Source organism: Oryzias latipes, chromosome 21 (assembly GCF_053564925.1).
Source record: "Oryzias latipes strain Hd-rR chromosome 21, Olatipes_Hd-rR_3.1".
In the NCBI taxonomy this organism is placed as follows: domain Eukaryota; kingdom Metazoa; phylum Chordata; class Actinopteri; order Beloniformes; family Adrianichthyidae; genus Oryzias; species Oryzias latipes.
In genome coordinates, this window is record NC_136257.1 from 31,346,339 (window position 1) to 31,362,934 (window position 16,596).

At 41.3% G+C, this 16,596-nt stretch overlaps 2 protein-coding genes across 3 annotated transcripts; both read right to left on the bottom strand.

Annotated features, from left to right (window-relative positions):
* Positions 1–1,800: 1,800 nt before the first annotated feature.
* Positions 1,801–3,105, bottom strand: LOC101173022 (trace amine-associated receptor 13c-like). Its single transcript, XM_078940190.1, has 2 exons — positions 2,812–3,105; positions 1,801–2,735 (listed from the first exon to the last, which is right to left on the bottom strand). Exons 1-2 carry the CDS (start codon positions 2,970–2,972, stop codon positions 1,925–1,927), a joined length of 972 nt encoding a protein of 323 aa, XP_078796316.1. The 5' UTR covers positions 2,973–3,105; the 3' UTR covers positions 1,801–1,924.
* Positions 3,106–4,625: 1,520 nt separating this feature from the next.
* On the bottom strand, positions 4,626–15,578 carry LOC101173267 (alpha-tectorin-like). 2 transcript variants are annotated; one of them, XM_078940187.1, is made up of 19 exons: positions 15,283–15,578; positions 15,120–15,181; positions 14,708–14,805; positions 13,179–13,406; positions 13,016–13,099; positions 12,531–12,636; positions 12,325–12,454; positions 12,003–12,240; positions 11,342–11,498; positions 10,481–10,565; positions 10,337–10,399; positions 10,056–10,258; positions 9,674–9,808; positions 9,289–9,476; positions 8,635–8,786; positions 6,989–7,234; positions 6,742–6,904; positions 4,993–5,085; positions 4,626–4,899 (listed from the first exon to the last, which is right to left on the bottom strand). In XM_078940187.1, the coding sequence occupies exons 1-18, from the start codon at positions 15,543–15,545 to the stop codon at positions 4,993–4,995; spliced, it is 2,694 nt and encodes an 897-aa protein (XP_078796313.1). In that variant the 5' UTR covers positions 15,546–15,578; the 3' UTR covers positions 4,626–4,899. The 2 variants fall into 2 exon arrangements, with proteins under 2 accessions (XP_078796313.1, XP_023806936.1); XM_023951168.2 differs by lacking the exon at positions 15,283–15,578 and having other exon boundaries at positions 15,120–15,221.
* Positions 15,579–16,596: the final 1,018 nt, after the last annotated feature.

Here is a 16,596-nt window from a genome sequence, read left to right on the forward strand (position 1 = left end):
TAAAAAAAACATTGAAAAGCATGTTTGGCCTTACTTTTTGGGTATATGTGTCGATCCTTCTCCACAAAAAGCTCTTTGGTCTGTAGGAAAAGTTTTCCTTATTTTCCTTTAGTTTATATGAGTTTCTTCCTCTCAATAGAGACGTCTCCTCTTTCTGTTCTGTTTCTACAGCACCAGTGTAGCTACAAAGCAGCTGTCAGCTCACGTCTGCCCCCTGCTGGTGAGGCATGCCTCACCTAAAGCCTTTTCTGCGGGCCTACAGCAGCGTTTTCACTGCACGTCCCTGTCAACATTGAGTCATGCCGTCAGACGTGAGGCACAGCGCTTCAGAGCCTAACCCGGAGTTTCCGCTCCGTCTGTGATCGCGCAACACCCAAATTCTGCGATTTTAACCTCAGAAACTGTGGAAAACATGTTGAGTTGACTGAAAATGTGTATTTAACAAAGATCAGTGGAAAATAATATCTACTTAATTTACCTTTTTATTGAACATACCGCTGTGAATGTAGCATTAGGCTATGTCCAAATTCCCTTACCACTTAGTGCATTAAATAGGGCATACATGAATTTTCCAGGGTACTAAACTAAACTAAACTAAACTAAACTAAACTGGACATCCCTGCCCTTAGACCCTTCATCTAGGTAAGGAAAAACGGATTCCTGGAACAAAAAGAAGCCTCAGTGATGTCCACATGAAGGAGAGATCCAATTCAAAATAATTACATCGCCAATATCAGTACCAATGCTTTTGTCTTGAAATGTTGTGTTTACGAATATTTTCTGTAATACACACACTTTTATTAATTAAGTGTATAATAAAACACATTAAAGAGACTTTTCGCAAATAAAAATGATAATTAACTAATCACAACAATGTGAACTGTGAAAAAAATCAAAAAAGCAGCAAAAATGTAAGCATAACAGCATCGTAAAAGTATATATTTAAAAAATAAAAAAAGCCAGTAATGAATTGTAAAATTTAAAAGTGAAAAAAATAGGCAAAAGCAATACTGTAAGAAATTTAAAAAATATAAACAACACAACAAAAAACCCTGCCTTGGGTGCAAATATGTGGCTCCTTAATGACTCTGCTCTTGGGGTTGCTGAAACCCCCACAGCTTTTGGTTCCCTGAAGCACATTTTGAGTTGCTGCCCTGGATAGGTACACATGGTTGAAGTCAGCTGCAAATCTCATCTGATGGAACATATTGCTAAAACAAAGTGTTGCATAAGAGCACATAGCCGCGTTTCTCCATGACAGAATCAGTATCTGCTTGGTTTTTACATCAGAAGCTTTGACCAACAACCATCAGTAGCCTCTGAGCTCATCCATGAGTTTGCCATTTACAGGATAGACACGGATCTATCATTAGTATTAGTATAGTTTTCAGCTTTGAGATTTCTGGTGTAAAACAGACATAGAAGTTATGACACATAGCTGGAAGAAATCCTTGGAACACTGTTTAATACAGCTTTGTGTTTTTTAGACATATTTTCCTCATTATTTGACAGTCTTTGCTTTGTCTTTGGATTTATACAAAAAACAGTTTTAACAGAGAAAATTGCAAAGTAGAAAAAAAAATCTGAAAAAGGAGTACTAAGCTTTGATCAAACTTGACAATAAATTGATCAAAATATGAGAAGCTTGAACAAAAGTCTACAGCTGAGATGGGGAACTCCAGGCGTCAAGTGTCGGTGACCCTACAAGTTTTTCCGATACCGTCGGCCTGTTCACAACCTGGATCAGGTGTGTCCAAGCAGGAATGCATCCCTCGATTGCATCACAGGTTCACAGGAAACTGATTGCATTGAAGCTCGTTTCAAATCTTACTGTAAACATGCCTGCAGGTCAGATGCTGCTGTTGTACTAGCTTTTATTCTCCACACAAGGTAGATTTTTTCTATGTAGAAGCTCTTGAAGATCCTACATTAGGTTGGCATCACGGGAATCAGCTTTCAGAAGTCCAAGCGTCATGATTAGTTTTATTGATTTTCTGAACCAAGGATAGAAAAAAGCGTAAATAATCGGATTCAGGCACGAGTTGAAGAAGGCCAGAAAAAACATGAAAGCGGCAGAGAATGTGTCGATCACGGTTTCCTGACCTGACAGCGATGCAGAGTAGGAGGGGAACAGACACACAAAAAACACAAAAACCACAACCCCAAGAGTGCCGGCGGCCTTCATCTCAGACTTTCTCACCCTCACTTTGGTTTTGCGAGGGACGGCTGCAACGTGAGAGCGCATGGCCCGCCCCTGAGACACCGCCACCGCAAACACCCTGGCGTACAGGACCACTATGACCGTGATGGGAAGAAAGAAGGACACCACCTGGTCCACAACTTGGCTGACGTAACTGAGACGAACCACACAGTCTCCGGAGCAGGAGCTGAACTTGCCTGGCTGTTTGAAGTTGTCCTTCATCATCAAAATGTCGTAGAGGAACGAGCAGGTCCAGCAGAGGAACACGCTGATCCCAGCTCTCTTTGGGGTGATTTTGACAGGATAATGCAAAGGATAACAAATGGCCACATATCTGTCCACTGATATGAGAACCATAGTCCCTATAGAGGCACAGGTAGTGGTTACCATAAAAATGTAGTAAAAAACACACATGAGGTCACCCAGATACCAGCAGCCGTCCAAGAGCGGGATCTGAAACAACAGGAGGAGGCCAACAAAGAAGTCTGCTACGCCCAGAGAGAGCAGGAGGAGGTTGGTGGGAGTGTGGAGCTGCCTGAAGACAACAGAGTGCATCACCATGACCGTCATCCACCAAAAGACATCCAGGTGGAGGAGGTGTCAGCGATTACCTGAAGTGGGAGATGGAGATGATGAGCAGCAGGTTCAGAACCGCAGTGAGAACAGAGAAGACGGACAGAAGAACTGAAGCCAGCAGTATGAAGGAAGGAGAACGCCTCTGTTTGTGACACGAGCTGTTGAGCTCTGGAAAGCAGAGGTCTCCTCCTTCCATCTTCAGAGCAGAGGGGAGATCTGCTGAACTCTGGAGACGCTGCACGCTTAAAGCCTCTGCATGACCCTCCTCCCTGATGACCACAGGGAGACGAGCTTCACAACCGTGACTAACTTTGTTAGAACGTTTTCCTGTGATGACGAGGAGGAAGAAAACAGGAATCCTCTGATGAAACAATGTTTGCTGTGCAGGAGAATTAGAAGAGCAGCACAAAGAAAACCTGAAAAACTAATAAAAGAAACTAAACCACATAAACCTTTGCTGTGTCTTTAAATATTTGGATGTTTTTTTTCATTTAAAATAAACTGAATGGTTTGCGGAAACATCTTTTGTGGTTTATTCTGCTTGTTTTGGTGCTTAAAAGGATCTTTGGTGCCGCCTTATGTTGGCTTTTACCTTTATTTAACCTTTATTTAAGAAAGAGATTTTCAATTGAAAATCAATGGATTTAAATCAGTGACTGTATATGACACCTGGACCGACCCCTCCCCCCTTGTGTTCCAAATCCCATATGGAGAAAAAAATAGCTGTTACTCAGTCATTCTATTGGGAGCCGGTTTAGCTCGTGCTGGTTTGCGGTGCCTTCCATCCGTGAAACCCAGGCTCAACTCCGGGCTGCTCCCTGTTCCCTTCTCTACTTCTATGCCGGTCCCAAGCCCAGTTGCTTTGAGAGGGTTGCGTCAGGAAGGGCATCCGGCGTAAAACATTGCCAAGTTTCCCATGCGACTCGTTCGCTGTGGCGACCCCAGATGGGAAAAACCAAAAGAGAAACAACAACTCAGTCATTCTATTGGTCAGAGTTAACATTCTTGATCTGATTATTTTTTAACATGTTCTTGATAATCCTCATATTTTTCGTGATATTTTTTTTTAGTAGTTCAAGTTTTTCAAGTTATTAACGAACCAATCAAATGCCTGATTTGCCAGAGTATGTTGCTATAGAAACTCTGACTGACTTGAACCAATCACTTCTTACTGCAGTGGCTCCAATATGGCGGTGTCTTTATAGTAAAAACATGATGACCGAATTGACTTCATTTGGTTGGAGCCGGAAGTAAACCGTTTTCTATCATGGCGACATCACACTGACTCACTCAGTCCAGTTCTCATTTACAGTCAATGGTTTGAATACAAAGAGGTGTAGTTATATGAACAGCTGCAGGGATTAGAAATTTAAAGTTGGTGTGATGAATGTAAAGGCAGAGCAGCTACGAAAACTACAATAAAGAAAAAGCTCAAACAAAAATAACTACAGAAGAACAAAGAAAAAAAGAACTAGAACCCAAGATTTTCACTACATAGTTAACAGCTACAGTCAGAAAGATACAAACATGCTAGAAATACATCCAATAATATTTACTGTTTCTTTTCAGGAAGGAGATGTGTTTTTCTTAAAAGAGCAGTACAACCAAATTTATTCTAAGAATTCTCACCAACACAAATTTAACTACTTCTGTGGTTAGATTTTTTTCAAGTATAATGAGGAACAAACATCTTGTATTGTATTTTCTTTTAACTTGCTTTGAAAAGGAGGTTTTTTGTGGGCTCTTTCTTTTAGTGAAATCACCGAAGCAAAGCTTTTTACATCTGGAGGTCATTGATTAAAAATCCACTTCAGACTTATGTCAGGATCAAAACATAGAGCAAAGTTGATGAATTTAAATCATTTATTCAATAAAATGTCAAAGGTAAAGTTAGCTTTAGCAGTTTAACACAGAGCAAGGCCACGCTGCAACCATTTAAAGAACATTTCCTGAATAAGAAGTTACAGCAGAAACGTCAGAATGCAAAAAGAACATCTTGTTCAGTTTATTGTATTTAAGAGCAGAGACTTTAATCCATAGGGATTATATTTTAATGTATTGATAGATTTAAAAATTCAGGAATATTTTTATTATTTTAGGACAGCTTGACTTTCCACAGAAACCTAGGAATAAAACAAATGTACGGTAAGTGAATATTTTGTCCAAATGTGCATTTCTTTCATTGTAAATGAAAATGGTTCGTGGGTTGACTGTACCTAGTACATCCAGGCCACAGAGATGAGGGCGGGGTTTCTGTCCTCATATCCAGGCAGAGCAGACCGGCGCCTCCTCTGGCCCTGGCTGCACCTCTGGAAAGATGGTGTTTTGAAAAATAAAGGCTTAGATGAGACTTTTGTCTTCCTTTTTGTGCAACAATGCATATAGATAAGTGTGCAAAGACTGCCGTAAATGAAGTCACACAATGGAGCTTCAGCAGAACCTTTATGGTTTTCCTCAGAGTAATTCTGCTTTATTAGTCGGGATCCATACCTGCAATTTTCCAAAGGTCCAAAGGTCAAATGCTGCTCCTCTGCCGCCCACCATTCATGTTTCTATTTTTTTATTTTTATTATGTATAGTGCATTTCTTTTTGTGAAAATTCCTCTTTTTTTCCTACGTGTATATTTTAATTGATAGTATGACCAATGAAAAGCAAAAACCTTATTTCAAACTAAAAGTTTGTTCTGTTTTCCATGCTAGGAGCTGAATTTTACTCTGAAATTGTTAAGAAAACAGTACCAGATTACTAGCTATAAAAAATACTGAGGCGGAGCCAAATGAGACAGCAGCACTTTGTACCACAAAATGCACAACTATGTGGTACAAGCAGCAAATTTGGCATGGATGTACCTTCGGATCTCCTCTGTCAGAAAAGCACGTTAGTGATGAGAAAAATAAAAAATGGCGGCCATGTAAAGATGGCGGCGATACACTAAACTGTTACTATATGCTATGTGTCTATTTGCCCCAGTTTCAACAATATGGGTCGCTCATTCATAAAATGCAGTCTTTAAACTTGAGGTGTCCTTCCATAATCCTATTGAATATAAATTAAAATCTTTGTTTTTCCCGTGGCTAACATGCTTCTCAAAAAGAAGGGATCCTAAGGGACGTCCATGTCACACTTGGTGCTTGTACCACAAAATGCCAGCTCTACTCCAGGTAGTTTCTCTAGGTTTGAGAAGTAAAATTACAGAGCAAAACAAAAGTTAGTAACAACTGCCCCTATGCTGCATTTGGCTGGTTATGCAGCTCTTCACAGAGAGGGAGGTTCCAATTATTAATGTTTCCAGCATCTTGTTTTCGTGCTCAGCCTATCTCTCATTGTCTTTCCCCATTAGTTTAGGGGTGGGAGGTGTGAAAGGAGTGGGGAGGTTGTGTGTAGGTAATTTTTGTGCTTGTGTATTTTAATTTTCATGCTTGTTTTTATATTATTCATTTTGTTTTGTTTTAACGTAAAGCACTTTGTTTTATGCTTTTATGTGAAAAGGGCTTTAAAAATAAAGTTTGATTTGATTTGATTTGATTTTGATTGTAGGTGGATATGGGCTGTCTGCTGGGGGGAAAATGGTCGTAGACCACTCAACAAACCTGCGGAGAGTAAATGTTCATGCACCTTTTTTCTACGCGCGACAGGTCCTAGAGAACACTTAAACAACACATAGGTAAGGGTGAAGCAGGTGAGACGGAGGCGTGTCATCCAAATATTTCATTTTTTTTATCCCCCCAGGTCCTGCGGACTGTACAAGAAGTCCATTAGTGCTCCTCACATGATAAGTGTGTTCAGCCTGACTGTTAGAAATAAGTAAATTAGACAATCAGAGTAGTTTGTGTGGACATCCTGACTAAGGTCTCAGGTTTATCCGACACACAAAGCCCACATGAAAGCAGCAGAGCTCAGTTTTTTAAATTCATGGATTTAAAGCTTTTTCTGATCATTTTGGGAGGTGAGACACGGGACGCACCTGGACACAGTTATCTCCCTGTTTGATGCACAGCTCTACTTTGCAGTGCAGGAAGACTTCACTGTTCCTGCCAGAAAACTGGAAGGTGTTGAAGCAGAAGTAGTTGGAGGTTCCCTGTCCGTTGCCTATCACCCTGATGGTTTCGTCGTCAGGGTTGGGACAGCTGTTGAGGCAGACAGCAAAGCAGAGACGTTAGCGTATGGCAAAGAGCAGCGTAGACAAGTCAGATCTTTGCACAGGGTCTCGCCTGTTTTTAATGAGGTCGTATCTCAGGTTTCCGGTTGGTGACGGCTGATCAGTCGCCCAACAGGAGTCCGTAACCACAGAAACCGCATTGCCATCAAGTCCCTCTGTCTTCAGCTCCACGCAGATTTGTTGGTTCAGATCGAGTTCTTGTTTTTCATCTAACTGTGTTGTGAGGTCTGAGCTGGTGTATGCCTTCATGGTCAGATTGTAGCTCCACTCCCCAGAAGAAACATGCTGGATCATTGAGCTAAAACAAAAAATGATGTTCTTTAATGGGGGCTGGAATTCTGACAAGCTCAATATTATCTGCTAAACATTGAAATATGTTTGTTTCCATAAGACGGACGGTACCGGCCCGTGGGACAGTTGGTACCAACTCGCAGAGAAAAAACCCACAATCTACTATTTTTCTGTTTTAATCTTATTTTAAGTTAAAAGGGAAGCTTTATTTTGAAAAACTACAGGATTGTCTGCACTAAATCTGGCCAAAATAATACATAATTGCTCGGTCGCATGTCAAAAATCCATCCGCTACATACTTAAAGCAGCGGCACCGACCGCTAAATTAAAACCCCCAAGGTAGCAAAGTTAAAAATAAAAGTACACGGAAAGTTTCTTTTGGCAGAAAAGAGCCAATGACGAAACAGTAGAAAAACAAAATATAGATAGCCGCATTTAATAAATAAAAACTAGAAGTCTATACTCCAAATGTGGATTTATTGTCATTTATTGTCCCACAGACTATAATAATAATGAATAAAATTCAGCGACCGGCTGTCTAATGTTACAAGGATGCTGCTAATAAAGTTGCTCACATGTATGATTATAATTAGAAAACACCAGTTTTATTGAACTTTTTTTAATCTGTTGCACCTTTGAAGTCGGACACGCTGAAGTTGGCGTCTGATTTTTGAAACTTCCATTTTGTCAGATATGGGTTACGGGAAAATAAATCCCATTTTTTCAACCCTTGTGCTATCCTAGGCACTTTAACATTGGGAGTGGGGTCATCTAGACCCACCAGACAGTGCTCTGAACCTTTTTTCTTCAATGATATGTGATCTACACTGGTGTCCATGGATTACATGAAATTTTTCCACCTTTATCGACCTTTGTCATAGTAGGGAGAACACGTCAAAGTAAGGGTGGGGTCATCTAAGATAGCACAAGGGTTAATGGTTCCAACTGGAAATTTAATGATTAAATAAAGTTTAAAGCAGCTGCAGACATTTTACAGAGGATGAAGATAAACTTTACCCTCAAAAACTGAGGGAAATTGGAAGCTAAAATAATAAATAAATCAGACGGCAACCCCAACCTCGTACAGGCCGGTCCGTGACAATAATATACCGGCCCCTCTCCTGAAAAAGGTTGGGGACTACTGCCTTCAGACTGTGAAGAAAGTTTGGTTTTGGTCTGATGTTTCACAAAGAATTGTAAAAGCAGCTCGGAGACAGCGGCTGAGGTGGAAGAAGAAGAAAGTACTTTACATGATCGCCTCAGCATTGACCACGCCCACCTGGTATATCAAACCAATTGGTTACGAATTTTAAACTAATGCCTTCAAGCCTAAAATGCATATTTTGGGAGCGTAACAACAAAGCTCAGACGTTATGGAGTCTGAACCGGTCTTACGAAACGCCTCACCTATGCTTGAACCGCATGGCCAAGCTCTTCACCTCTGGTTGGCTGAGGTAACAGGAGAAGTCCACACGCAGCTTTTCGTGACGGACGATCTCCCCAGTCGCGGCTGTCTTTGTCATGATGGCGTTCTTGTAGATGATTTGAGTGTCGTTTGCCTGCAGATTCATTCCAGCTTTATTTGTCTTCATCCCAAACAGTTTCATGTCTGCAGTTTACATGTTCTCTTCCATCATGTGTGGGTTTTCCTCCCACAGTCCAAAAACCTGCTTCATCGTTTAATAGATGATTACAAATTATCTCTAGGTGTGTTGGGATGGACTCCAGCAACCCTGTGACCCCCAAAGGGATTCGGTGGATGGATGGTCAAACATTGACATGTTGGAATCTCTTTATTTCTGTTCTCTAAACAGTTTCAGGCTCATTTTTGCAGACATACCACAGAAACAACTTGTTAAACTTTTGGCCTTCAATTTGAAGACTGAAGCTTGAAAAGATTTGAGATTTTGTTAAAGAAAAAAAATCTTCAGACTGACTAGATGAACCATCATCTGATTTCATCTCCCAGCTTATTTCTGATTTCTTCCAGTTGAATTTTCCCTTTGAACCTCAAATAAGAAGAAGAACATTAACCTCTCTTGAACTACAGAGGATACCCACCATGATCAGGGTTCCACATGACTTCTCAGTGTCAAAGCCAAAGGTCACCATGTGGGTCACGTTGTCCATTTCCCCTCTGCAGGTCTGGTCATTGAGGTGTAAAGTGGTATAGTCGATGCGTTCGTCCTCCAGGAGACAGTTGGCCAGAACCACTGAAGCAGATTTCTTCTCACAAACTATCGGCTCACCTTAAATTCACACGGAACAAAGAGAGGTATTTTTCTGGTTCATTGCAAAACCCCGGCAGATAAAAACCACAGCTAAGGCTACCAAGTCCAGCATGTTGATTTAAAACCCATCAAGGCATTTCATAAAGTCACAGACTACTGAGATAAGAAAGAGGAGAAGACTGATAAAATTGTTTTATTTTTCTTTGATGACTCACCAAAGCGGCCAATTGGTTTGTATTTAGAGGCAAAAATGGCACGGCAAAGGCAGCGAGGCTTCTGACTGTGGCTGTCCAGACCACAGAACTCATGGGAGCTGCAGATCTTCTGACAGGCAGTCCGCTCAACTCCACCTGGAAACAGAAAATCCAATTAAAAAGCTGAAAACGTCCTTGTCTTTGTCTATTCCCTGCAGCAGAGCCATGACTTAAACACTAGGAGAAACATCTATTAATGGATCTATAAGTAAATTCCCTTTTTTTAATCGTAACATATATTACTGAATTATACAAAAATTAAGTTTCTAAAAACTTCACTAAAATAACATTGTCAGTGTCGATTAGGACAGATTAAGAAGAATGGGTGTAGCAAAGGCCGTACAGTAGCTGGTCTGTGTCCGCCAACCCTCCACCCTCACACCGCTGTGGAGTTGGCAGGCCTTGGCATAGGCCTCCAGGAACTGGCACTCCAGCCCGTCCTTTGCCGGGTATTTGCACAAAGTTTCTGAGCAGGCACTCATGAAGGGCTGAGGGTTGATGTTGGAGCTACATATGTCAAAGGGCGCCTTCTGCAGGACATCACACCTGTTAAACCGGAAAAAAAACCCAGAACATTAGAGTAAAGAGGAAAGACAGTGCTAGTTTTGTTTTATCTGCATTTACCATTTGACCGTGTTGTTGCAGTTTATGGAGCTGTCAGCTGCATCTTGATACTCAGTGTTACAGCTGCGTGAAAACAAAAACAATTATTAGATAAACACTTTGAGAACATTTAAGGAAAGAATAATGACCTGGAGGGAGTCTTACTCTGCTGTGCTGTACTGAGAGACTCTGACTTGTGTCAAAGTTGTTGAATTCTCACATAAACCCTGGAAAGTTGCTCCATTTGGTCCTTGGCATCCAAGACAGATCGTGTAAAATGTCAGTAATGTTTGACAGGACAATCTTCAGAACATCAAGTGCTTTGAAGTGTTTAACAGAGATAAACAGACACACTGGTGCAACTTGATCTGCAGGACTGACTTTAGCTGAAAGAAATGAAAAGTTTACTGTCTGTTCTTGAGTTTGTCCTCTCTTTTTTCCTGCATGGTAGTTTATCCTCCTCCTGCATTTCTTCTGACTTCCTTGTCCTTCTTTGTTAGACAGAGAGAAATGTAGCACCACTTTTATTGGACAGATAATACTGTTACAATAGAAAGTAAGTAAAGACTTCCTGAACACAGCGGGAGTATATTTGCATAAACTCCTTTTGCTTAACTTTTTTTATAAGCGTTAAAACTAAGCGTTAAAACCAATATTTTCCTCATTAGCTTGACCACAAAACCTCAGCCCAATTACATTTGCTGAAAGTTAAGGTTGTTTTTGTAAACATGGAGTTATGTTGGATGGATAGACCCATGCTTGGTCTGTTCTTACTTTTGAAAGCCTACAACGACCATCACAGGAAATAAAGCACACGAGGCATGCATGTGCTTTAGTTTCAAAATTTATACCCAGGCTGAAAAACAATAGAAAGATGTTCCTAGCAACTGGGGTAATGGGGTTTATCTATACTAAATGTGGCAGGAGAGATATCAGATTTACTGTAATAAGAACAAACATCAAGGATCAGTTAGAATGACTCCACTGTATGAACGATGAAGTCCTTGACGGGAACTTTGAGCTCACCTGTAAGGTGGATTGTTGCAGAGGACCCATCAAAGAGGACCGTGACTGTGAAGTTGGAGGCTGCGATCTTGGCAGTCACATCCGCCTGGTCTTTGGAGAGCTCCACACCGTGGAAGAGCAGATGACTCGAGCCGAGGGGCAGCTCTCTGCCACCAAGCTTCGTGACAGGACAGAAGACGGGAGATGACTGAGGACTTTTGTTCCAAAGGGGCATCACTGGTTGGATGAAGAGGTTCGTTCACCTTTTCAACAGATATTTCGCTAGAGGAGATATTTCTTTAAGCTTCTGGGCACACCGACTACAAAGGTTTGGCAATTGATCAATCAACTCTTTACCACAGTTCAGGTAAAAATCCTTCTTGAAACCCTCTTATTCAGAACTCAAACGTCCTCATCCAATCAGGGATGGCCCATATTACCCACCCTTCTTATTTCATTTCAATTTCATTTTGATTTCTGGATATTACTTTTGTTTTCCAAAATGTTTTATTTTTTAGTTTTTGTTTCTGGAAATTTGATTTAATTTCTAAAATCTATTGCTTTTTTTATTATTCATGTTGCTTCTTTCATTATCTTGATCTTTAAAATGTTTTTGCATTTGTTGATTTGCACTTCAAATCACCGTAGATTTCATTTTGACAATGCTAAAGTCCGTTAGTACCTTAACTCTGCCACCTTGTTCCAGAGAAATCTCGTTCCCGTCCAGATTCAGGATCACTTTATCCAGAAAACTCATGTCTCTGCGTCGTCTCTCCTTGAAGACCCCCGTCACATGCAGGCCGGGCAGGGAGGGGGACCTCAGCAGAGAGTACCCACACCGGTCGGGAAGGGAGCTCATTTTTCCACTGAAGTCAATGATGGTGGAGCCGGTCACAGAGCACACAGAGTTCCAGGCACAGCTGACGAGGAGCAGGATGGAATACTGGTCAGAGATGTAGGGACACGGTACCTAAAGTCTTAAAAATGTCCTTATATAAATCTACCTCCCATCGCCCCGGCAACGCTCATTAGGTCCACACTTAGAGACGGCTTTTGCAACCCCGTTGACATCACAGGTAATGGTGGAGCAGGTGCTCAGGTCTTGAATAGTGGTGTTGGTCACATAAACCGAACCTGAAAGTGTGGAACATGGATTCCAGCAGCGTTTTCAAAGGTGGGGGCTTTTTCCTCTTGGAGTTAGAAACCTCACCCGAGAGTCTGCATCCGCTCACGTCCGTGATGATGCCTCTGTTTGTTTCAGACGCCTGAAACGTCTGTCTGGAAACCGTGAGACCGTTGACAAGAGCATCTGCTTCCTGGAAGACACCAGAAAAGCCGCAGCAGGCAGGTTACAGTCAGCCTGCGTCAAAGTTTGCAGCTTCAGTGACTTGTTTCCTCAGAAGGGGATGACAGACGCTGCTGTGCCAGAGCAGATTTCGATTTCATTCTCACGGCTTTTCATTGTTTCAAGGTGCAGAACAGCAGTTTGTCAATATTTCAACACGTCATGTTAACCAAAAATGTAAGTATAGCCTACAGCTCACAGAATGATGTAATCAAGCTCCTAGTTTGAGCTCCTGTCCATGTCTGCTGTAATGACGGGTGTCTAACAAAGCCACATGCCCCGCCCATTCCGCACCGCACGCACACATTGTCCTGCTGTGTTTCGATTCAGGTCGTGGGTCAGATACGCACCACGCTGCTGTCGTTGTATCCAGAGTAAGTCCTGATTCCCAGGATTGATTGAGCCCCAAAATTTCCGAGTTCAACTTGCTGAATCTGTGGAGAAGAGAAGGAGGTTTCTGTCAAACCATCTTCATGAGGTTTAGACGGACTCACTGACTGATGGGAAACTCACCTGGGACATGTTGCTGTCCTTTAGCGGAATGACGTTTACGCATTTCCCAGCAGACTTGAGGGTGGGCAGAAGTTTGTGGACTCCTGATCCGGTTGGGATTTCCTTCGTGAGCACTGACAGGTCCCCTCTGTCAGCCGTCCCACCTGACATCAGGATGCAGTCGTTGTCGGCTCCACGGCCGTACGAGGCTTTGAAGCAGAGAGCAAATCTGTCTGCGCTGAAGTCCACCTGTTCAGCGGAAAGAGGCAGAAAAAAATCGTCAAGCACTCTGTGAAGATTCAGAAACGACTGGATATTCCACAAAACCTTTGGACAAATATTCTGTGGATTGATGGGACAGAAGAAGAACTTTCTGGAAGCGGTCATATTGGAAATACAGAGAGCAGCAGTCAAACATGGGGGTGGGAGTATGATAGTGAGGGGCTACTTTGCAGTTATGATTGTTTTCGTTACCAAAAAAAATCGTAAACGGTAACATTCTTTCTCAGTACATTACATGTGCACAGGCTGAAACACACTTGGGTTCTGAAGCAGAACCATGTCCCAAGCCCTGCAGCAGGTAGACCTCCAAAATGATCCGAAGCCCTATTTGGGCTTTGTCCAAATTGCCTCACCATAGAAAATGGTTTTTGTTCAGCTCCAACCACAAAACGTCAATTCAGACTCCATTTTTTCATGATATGGACGCCGCCATGTTGAAGCCGGTCACTAAGCAGTGATTCGTCAAGTTGGTCTGAGTCATTGTTTCTATGACAACCACTTTCGCCAATCAGGAGTAAGCTTGGTGGAAGGTCACACCCCCTACCACTTGAAAGCGAGCTAGACAAATTCTCATAAAAACGTTAGGAAATTCGAACTTGAGGACAGTGGACCCCACCTTCTTTTACTGAGGCATCTGATTGGTCAGTTTATAACTGAAAAATAAATTGAACGACGAGAGGATTATCAAGAAGATGTTGACTGAGTAACAGCTGTTTATTTCTCTATAGATGTCTATGGGATTTTGGCTTCTTGGAACCACTCCCTGTTAGGAAGTTGTAGGGGGAGGGGTCACTCAGTCCAGTTCTCATGTACAGTCAATGGTTTGAAAAATGTTTCATTTGAAAAAAATCTAAATATGTATTTTTTTATCATCAGAAGACAGTGGATTCATAAAAAGTCTTCATTAAATGTTCAGATTTATTAGGCGTTTACTGTGGTAAATGGGTGACGCTATATTTGGCTTTTAAAAAAAAGAAAAATTAGTGAGCTTGTTTGAACTGCATTAAAATTCAGGGCATTGGATAAAGTATTTTACGGGTTATGGAGCGGTGAGGGAAGTCAACCTTCATTACATTTTTTCTTTTGTGTGGGAATAATCTACTTTTAGTTGAATTCAAATACTTAAAAATATCTATGAAAAACAGCTTCGTGTTAACAAACCTGCTAAATGTGAAATAACTCGTTTCAAGGCCTAGTTAGTGATCATTTCACATGTTACTTTGAGGTTTTGAGTGTAATATAGGCACATGTGAACATGTATGACTCACATAAGCTTTCTCGTATCTCTGTCCGTAGAAGTGAATGGGGCAAGAACTGAAGTTAATCTCGCCAGAACTTCTGAACGTTTGACTGGTTGACGCTGAACCTGAGGAAAAGAAAAATGAATGTTTGTCTTTAGAGACGGCTTTGTATGACACAGAAGAGGAGGACGAAGGAACATCTCAGCCCCTTTGACACGTCTGCAATTCAAAAAGGAAGCAAAATGATCCCCAAAAAAACCAATGAAAAAGGTTTTTGGTTGACAAAATATAAAAGAAATGACTGAAGAAAGAAGTTTTTAAAGCAAAAATCACACAAAAAAAGATGAAAGTAGAACATTTTTAAAACAATAACTCTGGTAGGTAAACACTAACAATGAGATGAAACTGACATGAATGTTTTATAAATCAGCCTCCTCACCTGACAGAAAGCTGCACACGGTCAGAATCACCCTGAAGAGCTTCATGTCTGCCTTAGGATTTCTGTGAAGAAAAACACAAATGAGTTTTTATGAATTCAAATTGTCCTTGTGTCAGCTGGAAATAATACATTTTCTCATGTTCAGTCTCCTTACTGTCCTGACCTCACAAAGAACAGCATCTTAGTGTCTATGAAAGATTTGCTAAAACGCACAAATCTATGACTTTCTGCAGGAAATCGGCTCCTAAAGACAATACTAAGGAATAAAAACAAAGTAAAAGTGATGACCCAAACGGCTTTCTGAGCTCTTGCTCTGCAGAAGAATGATTGAGAGTAGCAGGCTGTGAGCTGGAGGACACGTCCCACTGGAGCTTTGTGCTTCACAAACTCAAACAGCTGACATGAAGCGACTGTCAGTCTCTTCATCCAGAAGGTGGTTCTCCCAGCCCAGCTTCTTCAGGGAACATTCCACCTTTAACTCTGTAATTAACGCAAACACAGGCCTGAAGGCGAGAACCTGAACCTGACAATGGCAGATGAACGATTTAGGGACGGCTATTGTGTGGCAGGAATGTTTGTGGCTTTCAGATCGCCTTTGATGGTGTCAAGAACCCTGCAGAACAGCATCAGCAGGCTCTCCTGATGGAGCTCTGCTTTTGTGTTTTTCCTGCAGAAATGAACTATAAAAAAGTCACACCTGAGCTTAAAGGCTCTATTGAAGCTTAAAGAGACAAACGCTGAAGAGCTGCTTTATCCATTCACCTCTTGAGGTCTTATGTGAACCCCGGGGACGCCTACAAGCCACTAAAATAAAGACAGAAAAGGGTTTTAGCACTGATGTTCTTTTTAAGTGACATAAAACACTTCAGGAAGTTCTAGTATAATTACGTCTATGGTGGTCAGTTACCCTTATACCAAGGGAAAACTCGATTCTAAAGGTGTGGATTAAAAACGGATACATGCGGGAAAATGCCCTTCGAGGTGCGCATTATCAGAAATGAATTTATTACACTTTGTTGTTTTCACATCTTGTTCTTACAGTTTTGCATAAAGTAGTTGCTGCAACATTTCGTTGTACTTGTACAATAACAGTAAAGCTGATACCCAAAGTAGGATGCATGTGTTTTCATTTCAAACTAAAATCATGAGGATTCTGAAGATAGCTGTCCTTTAGATTTGTCTTGAGGTTTATATAGACTTTGTGTTTAAAGGGCCAAACTAATGAAAAATGTGTTTTTTAACACGATCTTGCTGCCTTTTTTTATAAATGATGGACATATATAAAAAAATGTAAGCTCGAATTTGATTTGCAGATCAATATGCAGAAACGATAGACGGCAGGCTTAAAGACGGCATGATCCTAATCAAAAGACCACTGGGAAGACTTTAAAAATAGATCAAAAGATGATGGACGTTTAGTTCTTTTTTTTCTGGGTCTGTTTCACCAGGTTTAAGTTCTAACACAGCACTTATTGTT

What these genes read in the sequence shown, in the direction of transcription:
- LOC101173022 (XM_078940190.1), bottom strand. Translation starts at nt 2,972, where the DNA reads ATGGAAGGAGGAGACCTCTGCTTTCCAGAGCTCAACAGCTCGTGTCAC. An exon ending in ATCTCCATCTCCCACTTCAG is followed by an intron (nt 2,736 to 2,811) that starts GTAATCGCTGAC and finishes TGTTGTCTTCAG; the next exon opens with GCAGCTCCACACTCCCACCA.
- LOC101173267 (XM_078940187.1), bottom strand. Translation starts at nt 15,545, where the DNA reads ATGAAGAGACTGACAGTCGCTTCATGTCAGCTGTTTGAGTTTGTGAAG. An exon ending in GATACAACGACAGCAGCGTG is followed by an intron (nt 12,637 to 13,015) that starts GTGCGTATCTGA and finishes GGTGTCTTCCAG; the next exon opens with GAAGCAGATGCTCTTGTCAA. An exon ending in TGCAACAACACGGTCAAATG is followed by an intron (nt 10,259 to 10,336) that starts GTAAATGCAGAT and finishes CCGGTTTAACAG; the next exon opens with GTGTGATGTCCTGCAGAAGG.